The sequence below is a fragment of the Vanessa tameamea genome, chromosome 2, assembly GCF_037043105.1.
Source record: "Vanessa tameamea isolate UH-Manoa-2023 chromosome 2, ilVanTame1 primary haplotype, whole genome shotgun sequence".
Lineage (NCBI taxonomy): Eukaryota > Metazoa > Arthropoda > Insecta > Lepidoptera > Nymphalidae > Vanessa > Vanessa tameamea.
The window spans coordinates 10714015-10733849 of NC_087310.1; the positions used below are offsets into that span (position 1 = coordinate 10714015).

General features: G+C 34.6%; 1 protein-coding gene across 2 annotated transcripts in view; it reads left to right on the forward strand.

Moving 5' to 3' along the window:
• Positions 1 to 19663, forward strand: part of LOC113402015 (voltage-dependent calcium channel subunit alpha-2/delta-3) — a 66042-nt gene extending 46379 nt beyond the window's left edge. The window contains exons 5-25 of one of the 2 annotated variants that reach the window (XM_026642109.2): positions 817 to 948; positions 1117 to 1394; positions 5914 to 6027; positions 6384 to 6579; positions 6852 to 6988; positions 8808 to 8888; positions 9393 to 9473; positions 9771 to 9845; positions 9923 to 9937; positions 10065 to 10175; positions 10337 to 10550; positions 10715 to 10760; positions 10870 to 11042; positions 11561 to 11651; positions 11906 to 11938; positions 14056 to 14169; positions 14573 to 14843; positions 15288 to 15654; positions 15773 to 16061; positions 16144 to 16330; positions 16443 to 19663. In XM_026642109.2, the coding sequence (XP_026497894.1) occupies positions 817 to 948; positions 1117 to 1394; positions 5914 to 6027; positions 6384 to 6579; positions 6852 to 6988; positions 8808 to 8888; positions 9393 to 9473; positions 9771 to 9845; positions 9923 to 9937; positions 10065 to 10175; positions 10337 to 10550; positions 10715 to 10760; positions 10870 to 11042; positions 11561 to 11651; positions 11906 to 11938; positions 14056 to 14169; positions 14573 to 14843; positions 15288 to 15654; positions 15773 to 16061; positions 16144 to 16330; positions 16443 to 16544 (3107 nt within the window). In that variant the 3' untranslated portion in view covers positions 16545 to 19663. The remainder of the gene's footprint in view (positions 1 to 816; positions 949 to 1116; positions 1395 to 5913; positions 6028 to 6383; positions 6580 to 6851; positions 6989 to 8807; positions 8889 to 9392; positions 9474 to 9770; positions 9846 to 9922; positions 9938 to 10064; positions 10176 to 10336; positions 10551 to 10714; positions 10761 to 10869; positions 11043 to 11560; positions 11652 to 11905; positions 11939 to 14055; positions 14170 to 14572; positions 14844 to 15287; positions 15655 to 15772; positions 16062 to 16143; positions 16331 to 16442) is intronic. The other variant, XM_026642110.2, reaches the window with a different exon arrangement.
• The last annotated feature ends 172 nt before the right edge of the window (positions 19664 to 19835 follow it).

Here is a 19835-nt window from a genome sequence, read left to right on the forward strand (position 1 = left end):
TTGTCTATTTGAATTATGGGTAAGTTTAACTTAACGTGTTAATAAAACTTATGTTTGTATCAGCTGATTAATTTGCCACTAAACTCTATTCAGAATTTTTGTTGATATAAAATAAACAGCATTTATAAATTAATAAATTAAAACAAGTGTCGTACAAATTACGTCTCCTAGTTTACGCGATGTTAGATAATGAGGTTTTTTTTTATTCTATAAATAAATGTTTTCCTTTTTATATAACACGTAAAAACGCCTGTTCCGAAAGTAGGTCATCAATTCAATATAGCGATGGTTTCAGTTGTAAGCCATAGTCGTTATGTAAAAAATATTTTCCGATGCTAATGGAAGATTAATTTGTTTTTATAGTTTCGTTTTAACCGCTTTTTTTGTTGGAATATTTACTCACTTCTGTATTGTATTTTCATTTTATAATATGCGACGATTTGTTTTCGAGTGATAAATAAAATCTTTTATACGTGAATTCAATTTACGTAAGAATTTTATGTCAATTTAATTGAGGTATTTAAAAAGTATACACAATATATATATTTTTTGTTTATAAAATAAGTAGCCATTCTCAGGAAGTAAGATGTAAGGTCCCTTGTGCTTATAGTTAGACTGCCTTACTCACCCTTCAAACCGAAACCTGACAATACTTAGTATTACTATTTTCCATAATATCTCATGAGCGGATGGTGCCTACCCAGCCTGACTTGCACAAAGCGCTACCAAATGTTGTACAATAAGTTTATAAAACCTCGTCGATAATATGTTTTACATAATGTACTGTTTTCTATTTACGTGATTTTCTTTTAACAGATGTTGAGGTACAAAACCAGATAGCGTGGTCCGAGCATTTGGATCCTCTTTTCGTGAATAATTATGAAATTGATCCAACACTCTCGTGGCAGTACTACGCCTCATCTTCAGGATTTATGAGGCGGTACCCAGGTACGTTAATATATTATTTACAGTACATATTTTAGATATACATTTCAACGTGATACACTTTTATTTGGAAATTTAATTGAAAAAGAAGTTATGAGATAACGTACCTCTAATAGAAAAAAAAATCTGTACTAAAAAATAGTAATTTAATTATAACATTATTCCTATTAGCAATGTCTTGGCCACCCGAGGACGGCTATTCGCACCACGCGCGCGATTTCTACGACTTCAGGTCATCGAATTGGTTTGTCGAAGCCGCAACCTCGCCTAAAGACCTCGTGATCCTATTAGACGACTCTGATGACATCAGTTCGTCGTACCACCGTCTTGCCAAGGCTACCGTGTCTGCCCTCCTCGACACACTCGGTCCAAACGACTTCGTCAATGTTTACAGATACAGTGATACTGTATCTGAGCTACATCCTTGTTATACGAAAATCTTAGCCCAGGTATGTATTATTTTAATAATTAAATACACACAAATTCAAATATTTTTATTAGAATAAACCATTCGGAATATAAATACACAAGCCGTATAAAATTTATTGGTGATGATTTCTCACCGATTTCAGCCAAGATGGCTAGCCAACTGCAGGAGATATTACAGTACAAGCATGCGTAAATACAAGTGTATTTACTGTTCCTTTCAAATTCCAATGACGGCGAGAGATCAAGATCGCGGTCAACAGTTTTACGTATGCTCTAAAGTACGAGAGTGTAACACTGCCATCATACCAACTCCCAGCTGATATTGAAAATATCTCGACAGAAAAATCCAATCATTTTTATTGACTTCATTCGATCTATACCATCAAGGTAGTTCATAAGTAAATTATTCTAATACAAATATACACAACAACAAAAATGATTATGTAAAGAAACACATACAGTATTGTCATATATTAATATAAAGTTTATGTAAATATAGCATTGAATCAATCGAGAACCGTAGAGACGGAATAAAATTGCTTACGCAAACGTATCCGTGTGGGATAAAACCAAGTATAATAATTTACATACATGTGGAATTCATCAGTGCGAAGGACGGGATATGCGAGTAGAGGTACGTTAAAGAAAAGCTCGGCTTTGATCTCCTTTTAAATAAAATCTTTCTGAATTTTTCGCTAAGAAATTTTTAGAGGCATATTAAAATTTTATGGAGATTTTAAAATTACGTATTTTACTTACATTTTATATCAATTTTTTTTTTATTAATAGTAAGCTATTGAGCATTAGGACCATCCAATAAATGACGTAAATATATTGAATTTTTAAATCATTAAAGAACTATTTGAACCGACGAAAAAGCTATAAAATACGTTATTTTGCATATCGCTGAGATATTCTTTATACTGTCGAAAAAATTGGAGTCCAAAAACGCAATAGTTTTATATATTTTTTATATATATATTTCGGTAAAATTAGTAGCAAATGCACGTATCGCGTGCCTTACTTACAGATACACATCTACCAGCGGTGTGGACGCGCTCTAATGGATTCTATCAAACGCGCTTTAATGCAGAGATCCATTAAAATGAAACAGAATAACTACCTAAAGTCGAGGTTTCGACATTCGGCAACGATATATAATGCTGTTTTATGAGTAAAACCTTAACCTTAATCATAATGACTTGAAAATGTGTGTAAACATTGTTATTTATTTCAATAATAAAGATAGATAAACGTATCTGAAAACAATAACTATGCAAAATTCAACCACTAGATTAAAATACATACTGAAAGTAAAAGCAAAGCCATAACCTATAGAATATTTATATTCAGCATTACTTTGGATAATGACAACAGCACAAATAATTCTGCCAAAACCACAGACATTTACATTACTAATATTTATATAATTATCTATCGAATTTCTATCAAAAAAATTATGAAATTCATATCAAGCGTTATAAAATGTTGTTCATATAAGACAAAATTTTCTTCTCAACAAAATCCAGTAAAGCCAACAAATGTGTTATAAATTAATTAAATACAACATAATACAATTATATTCATGTTTCCGCACAAAGTTTAAGCTTCCTGACAGATTTTGACAAATGAATTGTCGTTCCTCGTGTCACAAGATTTTCAATTCCTTTGCATACAGCGGATTACTAAAATGTTGTTACCAAACAAAATACAGTATTCGTTACGTGACGATTTTTTTTGTCAGTTATTATTAATTATAGTAAATAGTATAAAATTTGAATGATAAAACATCCTGTATTAGAACAATTTATTGGCATTTATTACATTTTCGCCATTTTTCTTTTGTTATACTCGTATCATTACCACGTTTTAAAGATGTCGAATTTTGTGCGTAAAACTTTTCCCCTTTTTTCTGATTCCTTAAAGTCAGAATTTCAAAATTTCTATACTTAGAGGGCTTTAGCGGCACGCGCGTCGTAAATGCTGTCGCATACACTCTTATTAGATTTAAAACGTTTTTTACATTACTACATTTGTAAATAATTAATAAAACTTTATAGTTGAATGACTTTAGAGTCATGAATGCAAATTTTAGCAATAGATCCGCCGTTGAAACGAGACAATGCTATCAATAATTTATAACTTACAGTAACTAAGTGGATATTTTGAATAGAATGCGTCTTATGAATACAAAATTATGTCCTTGAAATGTCGTCACAAAACATCTCATGAAATTCATCAATTGTTCAGTGTCTTCACGCTCATCAGTGGCGAAATTTCAAAACCAATAAGACATCACTTTCCTTGAGTAAAAAGTTTACGATCCTTGACAAAATTGATGGATGTTTTTACATAAACGAAGTCTTAAAATGTACAAAAACTATACTCTATTACTGCGACGTGTCCTCAATATTTTTTCCCAAATAATAAATGAATAATAGGTATTCTTAATAAAGCGTTACAATCGTGATAAATCCAGTAGTAGATTGTGTTCTTGTTCACTACACGTCTCATAAGATTGCAAAGTTACAAGATAAGATCTACGCTACGTAGAAGAGTTGGCTAGCTCGTGACAGGCGAGGTGAGGCCGCACCCTTATCGGCCGAGTTGTAAAGTTCGCTTCGACTTCCACGTACGACGCCTATTCGAAATGACAAGTTCGACTTGTCGCAAGATTGGAATTACCGAACTGAAATTACGGAATATTAACCACAGTTTCACCCGTATTTATTTTATATTAGGATAACATTAAGATATTTCAAATTTATTATGCAATTTTATGACTATTATTTTATTATATATACATTGTCATTTATACTTTGTGTTAATTCATTTTATTTATTTATTATACAAACAATAACGTAACGTTTATAAAAGTTCATCGAATATATTTTTTTGTTTTTAGTAGTTCAAACAAATTATAAAATTATAAATTGTCATAATTATATGCAAAAAAAAAAATACGAAGCAAATATGGTTAAAATTAAAAAAATGTTTACTTCTTGTAGCTTAATTGACTTTGACATAAAAAAAATATACAATAAATGGTTTTAAATCGATACAAATTAATCTGAGTGCGTTGTGTTTGTCCCGTATGAGTTCCTACACCATTCGACCGATTGAGTTTAAACTTTGTATATTTGTTGTTGACACTTACGTGAAGGTTTGTAGCCAGTACCGGTAGTAACATTAAAGTTCGAGAGTTCGAATTCTTGTTTACAGAAGCAAGGCGGCATTTATCTATCATATCATATCTATATATATATGAAAATTAAAGCACGTATAGGCAACAAAAATTACTCGTTTGTGCATCAGAAGCGACCATAAGTTTTACTCAAATATAACATAGAACTTTCCATTTAAATTAAACCTTGTAAGCAAGTTAATAGTCCGTTAATAGTCCTTCGTATAAAGAGACACTTGTACATTTTCAACTGTTGAATGTATATTTTTAATTATTACAGTATTAGTTAATTAGTCTTGAACTCTAATGTCGATAAATTGTTGTCTAATCTGATTATTATAGGTATTGTGTATTATAATATCTCCTGCATAGTTGGTTAGTCTCCGTTGAGTATATTAGCCGTGGCCAAAATCGATTTGAAGAACATCGTCATCGTCGATTTCATCATTTGTCGTCTGTTAAAATGTGTCCGAAACATTTTCAACACATTAGTTATATTGAAGCAAGCTCTTGAAATTTATTTCCAAAAAATATCACGCTCTTGTAAATTTAAGCTCATTGCAGTTACTGTTTAAAATATGTGCTAATGGAAAAATATTTCAAAGCTATTTTCAACATTTACCGCAAACGACATATAGTTTAAAAAGTATATATGACCACGCCCACATCACAACATATCTAAATGGATTCATGACATAAATCCTTGACCCTCTCAAGGTTTAAAGGCCAGCAGTAAGTGACTAGCTCTCAGCTATTATAGAAGCTCTCTAGCTCCGGCAACTTACCTCAGCCTTTTACGTTAGTAATGGAAGCGGTAGTTTACTTAAAATGTGGCGTATTGGAGACTTTCACACTCATGTGCCTAAATAGAAAAGAAAATAATAAAGTTTTCGATAAAAAGATACATCTCTATTTCCATCTTAATATGCGAGATATACTTTTAGTTTTATTTTTTATTTTTTAGCTATGGTTTACATATCTATGAGAAGGTTATTTACTGATTATTATATGTTACTATTATATGAGTGCTAATATATAACATTACAGTGCAAGCTTCTAGATATAATAACCATTGTGCTTTTCGACCGACGAAGGTCGCTTAATTTAATTAAAAATATTAACTTTTTATATTATTTTTATATACGTAAATCATAGATTAAGAAGACCTTTTTTAATGTAATTAAATTTAAATCAGCCCGTTATTTATTGAACTTACAGATCACGTAGAAGTACTTCCTTTGTAAACATTTTTTTTTATTTTGTTATACTACAATATAACTACTGCTTATTTACCATAAATACTCATAAGATATACTTGAAATACAGGAAAATTAACGTAAAAGCACGTGTTTCAGGCGGTACCTGAAACAATACGAGAGTTGAAAAGCGCAGCGTGGGCCGCGGAGGCGTCGGGCGGCGCAGCCAATCTGACCGGTGCTCTTACCACGGCCTTTGAGATACTCCATCGGGTATAAGAATTGCTTTTGTACAGACTGTTGCCTATTCGACTTGTTAACCTCCTATTGTCGGCGCTTTGTAATATAGAAAGACATATTGTTAATAATTAAAAAAAAGACAAATGTGAACGAAAAAGTCTACAACATAAGATGCGCGAATACATTCGTACCACAGATCCACCAACATCCAAATACAACATTAAAAAAAATTGTCTTTATTTTTAGTATTTATTTTCAAATTGTTTCCATTTTTTTATCATCGAAATATTGAATAGCTATTACCTTATTAAAAAGGGATTCTCGTTTTCTGTCATGAGTAGTTTTACATAAATGAATAAAAATGTAATCAATACTTTATTCTTTTACAGTATAATCGTACTGGACAAGGTTGCCAATGCAACCAGGCGATCGCGGTGGTGGGTGCAGGGGGAGGTGCGGGTGGAGTGAAGGCTGTGTTCCGCACTTGGAACTGGCCGCATATGCCAGTGCGCATCTTTACTTACCGAGTAGGGGGAGATGCCGCATCTGGACATAATATGAAGGACATGGCTTGCACTAACAAAGGTGAGTAAGACGTATGGTCCATGAAAGTAATACCAAATACCTACTGCTGGGACACAGGTTCATCTCCTCTCAAGAAGAATAATTGAATTTTATTGCACCGCGCTTCAGTGCGCGTTCGTGATTTCACATGAGGCAGAGTTTTATTCAAAACATCTTTTTCTACGACATTTTATTATACTTCAAATTGGAAAGATATATAGATCTATTTTATTTTTATAGCTATGTACGTGCTGTGTGCGCAGTTTTAAGAGAAAATTATTGTTTATAAATAGGTTTCCATGTGACAATAAATGATCACGGAGAGGTTCGTCGTAAAGTCTTGCACTTTGTGGAAGTGCTGGCACGTCCCATGGTGATGTACCAGACAATACATCCAGTGCACTGGAGTCCCGTTTACGTTGGAGGCAGGGTAAGGAATGCAAATTTATCTTGTATTATATTAAGCTTACATAAGCCGTTTCTTATTGTTGTTGAGATAAATAAATATGAACTCTGGCAGTCCATATTTATTTATTAGGAAAAATATGGGCTGTAGGTACTGAGGTACAGACCTTCTCAATCTCAGCAAAACAAAACTCACCAAAAATAATCGCAAAATGACATAAAGTATTATGCGACATTCAATAATATAATTATAATGTTAAAAGATATACGAATCAAAATAGCTTATCAAAATAAGTCGGTTTCAAACATTTTACCAGAGATATACCAACTTAGAGAAGAGCACTATCTCGAGCTAATATCAAATATTGATTACATTATTAACCTTCCTTTAGTACAAAAATGGAAAAAAACCAAAGCTAATAAATTTGTATTAAGCTTCTTCATTTTATTCTAAGTATATATAAGGGGTTTTCCAATAGGGACGCTTGAACTTTGACAGCTTATTGCGGCCATGTTATTTGAGTGACAGCTGTCAAATGCAGTGTGTTATATTCATTCCGTCCTCCCAAACCACCATGGCAGGTTACAGTGTCGAGCAGCACGTGCAAATCATAAAATTGTTTTATGAAAATGGGTCTTCAGTTCGAGCAACATTCCGCGCACTTCGCCCGTTTTACGGTCGCGATGATCGTCCTGCCGAGTCGACTATCCGTCGATTGGTGGACAAATTCGAGTCAACCGGGTCAGTTAACAATCAGCCGGTTCCCGTGCGTCAACGTAACGCGAGATCTGCCGAGAATATCGCCGCTGTGCACGACAGTGTCCTCGAAAACCCGCGGCAGTCAATTCCGCGTCGCGCACAGGAACTCGGCCATTCGCAGACGACAACTTGGCGAATTTTGCGTTGTGACTTGAGCCTGCACCCGTACAAGATCCAGCTGACCCAAGAGCTCAAGGTTAATGACCATAGACAGCGCCGTGTGTTCGCTGACTGGGAATTAGAGCAGTTGGAAGTTGACGCCGATTTTGGCAAAAAAATCATCTTCAGCGACGAGGCGCATTTTTGGATGAATGGCTATGTCAACAAGCAAAATTGCCGTATTTGGGACGAGACCAATCCACACGAGGTTCACCAAGTGGCAATGCACCCGCAGAAAGTGACTGTTTGGTGCGGATTTTGGGCCGGAGGCGTGATTGGTCCGTATTTTTTCGAAAACGATAATGGTGTGGCCGTCACCGTCAATGGTGAGCGATACCGGTCGATGATAACCAACTTCTTTTGGCCTGAAATCGAGAATATGGATCTGGACAACATGTGGTTTCAACAGAACGGCGCTACGTGCCACACAGCACACGCTACGATGGAAGTTCTGCATGAGCAATTTCTGGACATGGTCATCTCGCGCGGAGGCGACGTGAACTAGCCACCGAGATCGTGCGATTTGACCCCGCTGGACTTTTTCTTGTGGGGTTTTCTTAAGTCGCAGGTCTATGCCAACAAGCCGCAAACCACCGATGCCCTCAAAGTCAACATACGCCACGCCATCGATCAAATACAGCCCGATTTGTGCGCCAGAGTCATCGAAAATTGGACCTTTCGTGTGCGCGCCACCAACCGAAGCCGTGGCGGTCATTTGAATGATGTCATATTCCATACATAAAGGGGTCGATAGACCTTCCAAATAAAAAAAAAATTCGCAAATATCTCTCCTACATGTATTTTTTTTTGCATTTCAAAGATCAAGCGCCCTTAATGGAAAACCCTTTAGTACAAAAACTCTTTCTAAGTATATGCCTGGTGAAATTATATCAGATTAATTTATTTCATTGTTTCCACAATACAGAGTAGCAGCCTGGATGACGACGGAATGGGTCAGTTGATGACGTCAGTCACAGTTCCTATTTTCGACAGGAGAAACCGTACGGTACATATATTTTCGTAATATACATATACACTTATAGTCGAAGAACAAAGGAGTATAACTGATATATTATATCATATTAAAAATTGTACCAATACATTAAAAAAAAAAAAATTATAGACAAGGCATTTCTATTCGATAAAAAGTTATATTTAGATTAAAAGTTTTAATTTTTATTTAATCACAACAATACGGAGTATTGATGTTTAATAGTGGAATAAATGGATTAAAACGTTAAGTGATGTCCAAATAAATCCCTGATTTTTTGGGTACAATCTTTATTGCCAAATTAGAATGATAATACTACTACATACCCTATTGTACCCTAAAACAAAAGTTATTAGCACTTTGTTTTATATCAGCGCTTACTTGGATAAAGTTAATTTAAATCAGAATAAAAAAAAAAAAACATTTACGCCGGTCAAACCATTTTTTATTTATTTTTTTTGTTGGCAATCACGCGTCATATCAGTCATTCTTCTATATTTTTTATTAATTATATTTCAGCAAAGAGAAGCCAACTTACTCGGAGTAGTTGGTACTGATGTTCCTGTCGATCAAATAAAGAAGCTCGTGCCACCATATAAGGTAACAACTTCAAATCCACCCACCTACAGTTACAGTTATAGAAACGATTTTAAAATATGTAAATAAATATTATCTCTAATATACATACTTAGTTCATACGTCTTAATTACTTAATTTTATTCAAAATCTTCTTTGTATAATGACATTACAACTTTACGTCAAACGATAATTAAAAATCAAGCGGTATTTTAAATATAGAATAATCTTTTAAATTTCGAATATGGATTTTTATAATTTAAAAATTCCATGTGAATTAAACATATCTATTAAATAGTATTTTTTTCTTCTCATTAACAGTTAGGAGTTAATGGTTACTCGTTTATGGTGGATAACAACGGGCACGTTTTGTATCACCCAGATCTACGACCTTTGGTAAGACATATTTATTTCTATATTATATCTAAACAAATGTCTTCTAACTAATATAATATTTATTTTTATTGTTTTAGCACACTAATGAGGAGGTAAGAAAAAGGATTTAGTCGTATTTATAGCCAATTAAATACGTTTTTTTAAATGGATTTCATGAGTCTTATCGGGTATCTAGTTTAGTCAATATATTTAGTTTATAAAGCGTTGTTTTCGCTACAGTACACAGAAACACTACGACCTCTTTACTCCAGCGTCGACATCACAGATGTCGAGCTCCTCGTTGATTCCGATGAGAATTCGCGAGTCAATCTTACTTCTCTACTTCTTGACGTAAGTGTAATAAATATTTTTAAACGTGTATATTCATTCATTAATAAAATGGTTACTTACAGTTTAGTAACTGATCAAAATATTTTGTATCAATAAAATTAAAAATGTATTCAATTAAGTTGAGCTACTGTATCCGGACACAAAAAATATCTAACCCATAGCTACGACACGACATGATAGAGCAGCGCGAGGGAGAAACTGAGATGGGGGTTAAGGTGCAGTACGAAGGAATGCGACGTGTTGCAACGCGAAGACAGCGCTACTTTTACAGCCCAGTGGACGGCACGCCGTATTCCCTGGCCGCCGTACTTCCCGACGGATACGGAATGTACGAGCTGCAAGCCGAACAGGAGATAAAGCATAGTCCTATAAATGGTAATTATCAACAAATCAACATCGAGGAAGCGCTGTCAATACGTACGACAACTATACATACGCTTAAATCGTGAAAATATTGAATTGTTTTATAAATATTTTACCCTAAATATTATTCACCTACTCTATACTAGCTATACTTATAATTTGTTTTTGTCGCACAGTCACAGAATACTTTAAAGGCGAAAACTGGAAAGTTCATCCCGAATGGTGAGGCACTGTTTTTATAAAGTTTAGAAACGATATATGAAAATAAAACTGAAATGAAAGAAAATAGATTCCTAACTACTGAGACGATCGAGAGCTAACCGTCCCGCAGGGTGTACTGCGAGTACGCGTCGACGTCGGAGCAGGCGTTCTCGTCGCCGGAGGAGCAGCTCGTGCACTTCCTGACGCGCGCGGGGCGGCCGGGCTGGAAGTGGATGTCGCTGCGCCCGCGCGCGCTCACGCTGCACAACGCGCACAAGAAGCAGGACCGGGACTCCTACTACTGTGAGACATTGCACCGGCATTTTCTTACTCAACAGGCGGGTGACCCGATTAGCGGTCATTGACACGTGAGACATATAAAACATATCTTACGGTGTCGATGCGCCGCAAACAATGAGATCGCTATGTTACTATAGCCTATAATACAATTAAAATATACTTTATTCGAGTAGGCCCATTAAAGCACTTTTAAAAAGTACCTACCACCAAGCTACCACCGGTTCGGATCGAAGACTCTAAGGAGAAGTAACGGCAAGAAACTCAGTAGTTACCATTTTCTGCCATCTTAATTATATTATTTATTTGAACCAATTACAATTAAATTTACATATGCCTATATATCAAACATTTTTTGCGAATTCGAGAACTAGGTAAGTTATAGCTAACCTCACCCTTAAAAAGGTTTCTAACTTTCTAGAGTTATTATTACGAACGAATGAAACGACATTTGGCAATTTTGATACGTGAACTAATATTCTAGAAAATATGTCACATTTATTCCGTGTATCTCTTCTTTACAGGTGATAAAACATTAATGCAATCGTTAGTACGTGACGCAATGGTAATTAAAGAGTTGGACGCTCACACTGGACACGCGAGCCATCACTCCCAGTAAGTAAAACTGAGAGATATTGCATGTTTATTAGCTTTAAAACATGTTTATGACAAAAATCAACTTACAAAACCACTGAACCTATAAAGTTTTAAAAAGATTGTTCAGAATATGTTCGAATCCTGATTGTGTTCGACGATATTATTCAAATGTCGCATGCAACTCTTGCACATATAGATTTTAATTAAAACCACAACGCACTTTATTTTAATTTTATTTTGATCACTAATTTCTATGTGTTTCACACGAATAGCCCGATAGCGACATTAATGGCACTACTAACAAGGTAACGTAACAAAGATATCTCCATTCTAATGTTTCGCATAGATAAAGTTTAGAAATACGACGCCAACTAGATAAAATACCGAAATAATTAAACAACTTTACCAAACTGTAGATTAGAAACAATGCGTGATGAAATGTAATTGCAAATCCTTAGAAGTGAATTGTTTTGTGTGATAAACAAGGAGTTTCCCCTCAGTTGTAGGCTTAAGTTGATATCCTTCCTATCGTTTGGTATTTGTAAAAATAGGTGTAACAAGGACGTTACATTAGCGTACATGCTCCTGTTTTTGCTATTTATTTCATAGACAACGTGAGTTTTTCATTGCAAATTAATAGCGGCTAGTTCATAATTTAAAGTGTCTACACAACGAAGTCAAAGCTCAAATGATGTTTATTAATTCGTTATCTGCTTTCACGTACGCCAATCAAGACAATATAATTGGTATGCAAAGTAGAGCTATGTAAATAAATGTAATAAAGTTTTGTCCATTATTATGGAAATAAATTCGTATAATAAAAGCAAAGATATTATTAAATAGGATGACAGACCCATTTATGGCAGATTGATTTTTTTTTTTAATGATGACACTGGAACCAGTTTTGATGACAAATTATTTAAAAAAAAATCTTTACTTGTTTGTTTTACTAGTCAATACAAAAACCATAAAAAGAAAGATACTTTTTTTTTTGTTTTTTCGTGTTAGTGCTAACATTTGGGTCCGTATTTTACATATAAGAGTATTATACTCTGAGTCGACAAATACTTGAAGGTTTGCGTAGAACAAGTGCAATTGCTTTTAAGTTTATGAAAGCTACCGAGGATTCAGGTAATTTAAATTAGTAATCATAACATTGTTTACATTTTTGAACAGGTTTTCTAGCTTGCTTGGAGTTTGGATTTTCTTATATATAACTAATATTTTTTTATTATGATGTGCCTTTGTTTTTGAAATCGTAAGGTTTCATATAAACTGTATTTGTGTATACACATAGCGATGCATTGATTGATAAAATTTGTCAATATGTCAGTATGTAAATGATATTCGACATTCTAATTTATATATTAAATAAGATTTTCTAATAAATCTTTCATATTATGTACTACAAACGTTCTTGATTATTTACTTTATTTTTATTTACAATGCAACATCACTCCGTTTTTTTTTCTAAACGACAACTTCTAGAATAGGTTAAATTATTTCAGTTTACCACCAATAATGTCATATGAATTGAAGGTCAAAGTTTATTTATCTTTACTCCTATGCCATTGGAATCGGCTATAGATACGAACATCAATAAATGTGGCTATAAAATATATTTAATCATTTTATATTTACATTATAATGTTTTCATTTATTGGAAGTTTTATTTAAAAAATAATAGAAAGTCATATACAACATTTACGTATTACCTCGATATATAATGAAAAAACATCATTGTGACGTAAATATAGATGTGAAAACGAGACATTTATTATAAGGTATAATCCTGAATGCGCAACTTTGTTACAACAAAATTTATTGATTACATTTAAAGTAAATTTTATTATTTTTATTTTGAATAAAAATAATAAATTAAACCGAAAAATATTTCTATAAGTTTAATTCAGAATTTTATAATTTGATATTGCAAAAGTCTTCACAAAACTTTTGTAGCTTCTGTAGCTTTAAAAAGTTCTTCTTTAAAAATTTAAAAAGTCCAAGAGTGAATGCAATGTTACACCTTATATTGATTATTTTTATTTCAATAAATGAAAAATCTACCTACCTAACATACATAATAATAATACTACCAAATTATGATATGTGTGAAACGATGATTTTGGTTACAATAAGAATATTTCATTTACATTTTGCAAAATACGATGAAATATATTTGTCGTAGGTCTTTTAATCTCTTTAAGATTATTGTAAATTAATTACACATAAAGATGACTCATAAATGATTTTTTTTATATTAATCACCAAGTTTCTTACACATGAATAACTTACGTTATATCATAATTACAATAACACGTAGCTCGATTGTTAATCTAAGTTAGTTACTAAGCCTTCGTTCAATGGAGATTTAAAACAGATTCAAGGGCCGTTATCTGATTAGAACTGACTATCTTTACAGGCAAGGACGCTTTCACAAGTTCGTGGTGACTCTGTCTTTCATCGCAACTAGAAGCGGCCTATTAAAATGGACTGAAAACATTAATACCTCAAGATCAGCTGACTCCTCTGAACCGTATGTATTTCTTCATATCATAATTTTTTTATATCATAGATTAAAGAAAGTCTGTATATCCTACCAGTCGCACTGCAGGGCTAAAGGTCATCTTCATTAGAGATTTATAGCTTATTTTACTTTTCGAACCGGATTGGTGGAGACATTGGTGGCACATTCGTTCTGGTCCTTCTTATGGTTTTCTTTCACAAGAAAACAGCAAGAAATTAATTATTAATAGAAATTAAGCAAGATAAATTCAGTACCCGGGTTTTGATCCCACTACGTTTGGTTAAGTCTAGTAGTTCTAACCACCAGGCCATCTTTGCTCTACCTCTGTATTTTATCATACATTTTTTAAACTAAAATTGAAATTTCATTAGAAATAATTATAATCTTCTGATATTTATTTAAATATTTTCAGGCATTTTAGCGAAAAATATGCACGTGCTTATGACTCGGAATGGTATCGACGCGCAGTAGAACATCATTCTATTGAACCTGAGAGTTTCGTCTTCTCTGTTCCCTTTCGAGATGGTTCTGAACCAGAAGATTTTAGTGGAAAACCTCCTCTAGTGCTGGCCACTCACGCGGTGTTCGTGGAGTCCAGAGGACATCGCGCACCGGCCGCTGTTGTTGGATTACATTTCCAACTGGACTCGCTTGCGAAACATTTCTTGAACGTTACATCGACGGTAGGTTTGGTCATCATTTAATAATATATATTTTAGTAACTATTGTTGGAAATTGGACCTATTAACACTTTCTGATATTAAATATTATTCAGAAATAGAATATACTATACATATATTCGTATATATAAGTATGTATACACATACTTAAATATCATTTTCGTATTGTAAATTGTAATTCGGTTTTGTATGAATATTGTCTACCTCTAATTTTTCCTTCTTGGTTGAGATTAAAGAAACACAACGGGATAATATTCCCTTTTATATTTGTGTCGGTTCTGAGATTTTTGTGAAGTGTCCAAGAGTTTTAACAGGTACACGAAAACATATGCCACATTTAAATTGAACTGATAATCACTAATATTGAGACTGACTTATAATCATATAATTGGACTATTTTATAACTTTCTGAATTATATAAAATTACAAGTTGTTTCTTGTTATCAGTGTACAGCAGGAAGCATTTGCAAAAAAACATGTGCTGGCGACGAACTGGACTGCTACATTCTAGATGACAACGGCTTTATCATTTTATCTGAAGACGCATCGCAAACCGGACGATTCTTCGGACAGGTGGATGGAACGATAATGGACTCGCTCGTACAGGATAGAATCTACAAGAAAGTTACCGTACATGACCACCAGGGCCGATGCCCAGATTCAAGAAACCCATTCAGTGGTCACGGTAACAAGCTAACACCTATGAAGCCGCTTTCCTGGCTAGGCGGATACGTAGCTAATTTGCTCGCAGTTTGGTACCCACTGTGGGAGACCGTACAGGCACGTCCTCACGCTCACCCGGAAGAGGAATTAGGTTAGTTACATTCATACGTAAAATTCAGATAAATCATCATCGGGGAATCATTTGAATCACTGGAAACGAATAAAAAACATATTAAAAAATAAAATCGAAATTGGTAAATTTTTTTTAGACTACGAGGATTACGAAAACGAGGAAATGGAACACGAGGACGACATGGACCGCGACCGCGGCACATACGAGATCATCATCGACGGGCTGGGCGCGGCCGACCCGGCGGGCGGCGCGCAGCCCGTGAGCCCCGGCCCGCCGCGCGAGCCGCCGCGGGAGGCCGCGCGCTCCGCCGCCGTGCGCCCCTGCGACACCAGCGCCGAGCTCTTCACGCTGCAGTCCACCCGCCTCAACGCCGCGCAGCCGCTCAAGGGCAAGCTCACCAACTGCCACAACTCCGGATGCGAAAGGTGACCTACTCGAAAAATATTCATGACCCTCACGTACGAAAGAAATTGGACGTAAATAATCTCGAACCGATCGACCTTCCAGGCCGTTCAGCGTGCAGAAGATCCCGCACAGCAACCTGATCCTGCTGGTGGTGGACACGCTGTGCCCGTGCGGCGCCAAGCGCCTGGACGTGCGCGCGCGCGAGGCGACCGCCCGCAGCGCGTGCCGCCGCCCCCCGCGCGCCCTGCCGCGCCGCCGCCCGCCCGTCTGCGTGTCCTATCATCCAGAGGTCACTAGTGAACTTTGCGCACTATTTTCAACCTTGGAATTTTATTTAGACAATTTAGAAATTCATTAACTTTAGTCGCCCGATTGACATATTCAATATTTATATTTTGCAGGAAATTGAGATACTATCGTGCGGCCGCGGCGCTATTGCACGTCCACTCACCGCCATGTTCGCTACGCTCGTGCTGCGGCTCTTCTTGACTCTTGCAACGTGACTGTCCAATATCTAAACGTACCACCACTTAACTGACCGCAGGTCTCCAGACCGTCTGAAGCTTTCTACAAAACCATATCGAGTTCCATATCAAAAATAAGAATAATTTTACCGAATCGCCGTTTCGGGAAGTTTTTAATCTAAAAGCTTCGCCAGTCACCGTACCGCAGTGTTCGCGTGGTTTGAGTGTGAATGGACCGTTTGTATGAACCTCTGTCGGGGCGCTCGCCGGGGCCGGGAGTGGAGGTGTATTGATATAATTAGAGTAACATGAAGGAGCGCTCCAGCTTTCTGAGCCTGAGGGTGCCTTTCGTCGGCGCATTTTGTAGGTGTTTGCGAGATGTTTAATGTTTTGACGATTTTACAGACTGAAGTTTTGGTCCGACCAAGTGAACTTTTGATCTTGTTTTGAGACAGGATTATCGATTCGAACTAGGTTAAGATAACGTTTAAAATATTTTCTCCTCTGTTAAGTTGTCATTCTCGATATTGTAACTATGATGCGGTCGCATACATTATAGGTAGGTAACTAATGTCTTGTTAAATTTAATTGAGGATTATCACAAACTTGAAGAACTTATAAATTATAGCTAATGTTAATAGATATTTAAATATAATAAATGTAAAATAATAATATCGTTTAAAAACTGTTTTAGAAAAATTTACCTATGTTGATCCTAACACGATTTATTTCATTATATATTTTCAACAATATAATTGCTAAAAAAAATATTATATAGTTGCTTAGATTTATTGTGTTTTTATTGTAAATAAGAGATGTTTTGTTTGTAGGCAATTACGTTGCAACGTTTATGTGTGCCTGTGTATAAGTATCGATATTATAAAGTAACGAGTCGACGAGTAAGCATCGTAGAGTTGATCGATTAATCTCAACTCTAAATTGAATTTCTAATAACGTAATGTATAAGGAGCGGAATGGGAGTAAAACATCAAATGTACTTTAATTGCTATAAAAATTAACATTATAAACTTAAAACCATAATTAAAAACAATATATTTAAATAGTCCGAAGTTTTTATATTCATCAAATCAATATCATTTCGTTTTATTGTAAATTAGATATTTTAAAATATTGCTGTACAGGGTTGTATTTGATCTGGCATCTTTATTATATAATAACGATCAATTTTAATTATTCGATTAGAATTATTAAAATAATCACATTTGCTCCGAAATCCTTCACGATGTCCTCTCGGCCGACTCCTATCCATCTAGTCGTTAGCAAAACTCTTGCCTAATCTTCGAATAACGTACATATTTATATGGGATACTGTAGTCTCATCTGTAAATATATATCTTCGAAGGCCTACTATATATAAATGTGTGTTGCTATGTTTATAGTTCGAATTCGACTTCTTCTGTCCTACATAAAAATCAAATCGTGTCGACCTCACAGAATTATTTGCATTTGAAATATCTACATTATTTATAATATACGAGATCTCATTGCGCTATATACACGGCCTAGATATATAACGTTTAACATATAAGTAAAACATCTAATAACATTGAATTGAATAATCTGTTTGTACCTATCATAAACGTTGTTTATAAATTTAAATCAGATTCATATTAACTTAATATCGTATAGACTATATTATTATACCAGATCGTATAAGCGTTAAAGTTGGAGCTTGCTGTTGTCCATTTCAAATAAACATTTTTATTGAAACAATAATCTGAAATAGTACAAAGTTATATATATATTATGTAATTTCTCGCATTGTGTGCCAAACCACAGCCAAGTTTCGTAATTAACCGATTTTATTAAACGGGACCGACTCTGGAAAACAAAAGGACAATAGCATGCTCGAAGGTCCGAAGGATTAATCACAGTACCCTCGTAACTATCTTCTCAATGATCGTTAGCTAAAAGTAAATTAAACACAATTTATTTCGCATTGTATCCGATATTTAACATACTATTATTATGTTGAAAATATTTTATGTATTAAGTGTATGAATACAAGAGAATATGCGTTGTAGTTTACTGTGATCGATTCGCGAATATATAGTTCCGACATTATCAAAATATTGTACCGTGCTCTCACGACCGGCGTAATGTTTGTGAGGACGCTTTTGAGATGTTGTACATTTTGTATAAATATAAATACAGTAAGGAGTCGATGTGACGTCATAGTTTCAACTGGTGAGTGGCGGACGACTGGTAATATTGAAAGTGCTTCTTGTAAGCGTCGAGTCTTCCATAGCAGTCGGACGCGGAGCGAGTGTTTACTGTAACTAAGTATTAAACGATAATAATAGATTATACTTATCATAGCGTAGGCGGACTCGCGGCGGGTTTATGTACACGAGTAAAGTCACGAAACAATTACCTCGTTTAGTTACGCAATAATAGCTAGACAGAATTTAGAGTTCATTTCGCGTTTAGTTATTGGACATATCAATTCAGGCACCAAATGAGACTATAGCGTAAGCGATTTTTTGAATATTTTCGATTGTTATATTATTCGGAGTTCTGTAGAGATCTCTTTCATATCCGATGCCTTCTTTAATATAAAAAAAAAATAGATAAAATAGTATTTTATTAAATGAACACCGAAATTTAAAGTTACGTTGGTATGGATCGCGTGTAGTTGATGTGAGACTGGCATCAGATGTAAACATGAAAGGAGGTCTCTATGTAACTTATTTTAAGGTTCGTATGTGCAATAACTTTTATGTAAGAAACAGTGATTTCTAAAATTATGCCACGTTCAATTATCTGTGTACACTTTTCTACGAAACATGTACTCGTTTATTTATATCTTAAACTGTTTCATGTGTATCACTCATTCCCTTGTTAACGCTTTTAGATATTAGGTAATATTCAAAATTTTACTGAAAATACATTTGTGAATTAATATTCGACGTTTGCTGTTTTTTAATTATCCTTTATTACAATTAGTTTTAATATATTTGTACTGTAATAAAACTAATTATAATATACGGATAAATTTTAATATAGTGTACTTGGGCACGGCCGACTGTAAACATGGTTCTCTAGTGTAATTATAGTCGAATACTTTTTCTTTTTGTTACTTGCCCGTTCATGCTATAGACAAACCGTAATTACAAAAATAAAGTTCTCTTATAACATTGTGGATCATTATTTTAAGTCTATATTTACTGAACGCCTACACTGCACCTTTTTACTTTTTTTTTTTTTACTATTAAGCCTTCGTTAGGACTATAGTCTGATCGAATCCTGCCGCAGAAGGTATTTTTCCACCGCCCATAGACATTGAGGCTGTAAGAAATTTTAACCATT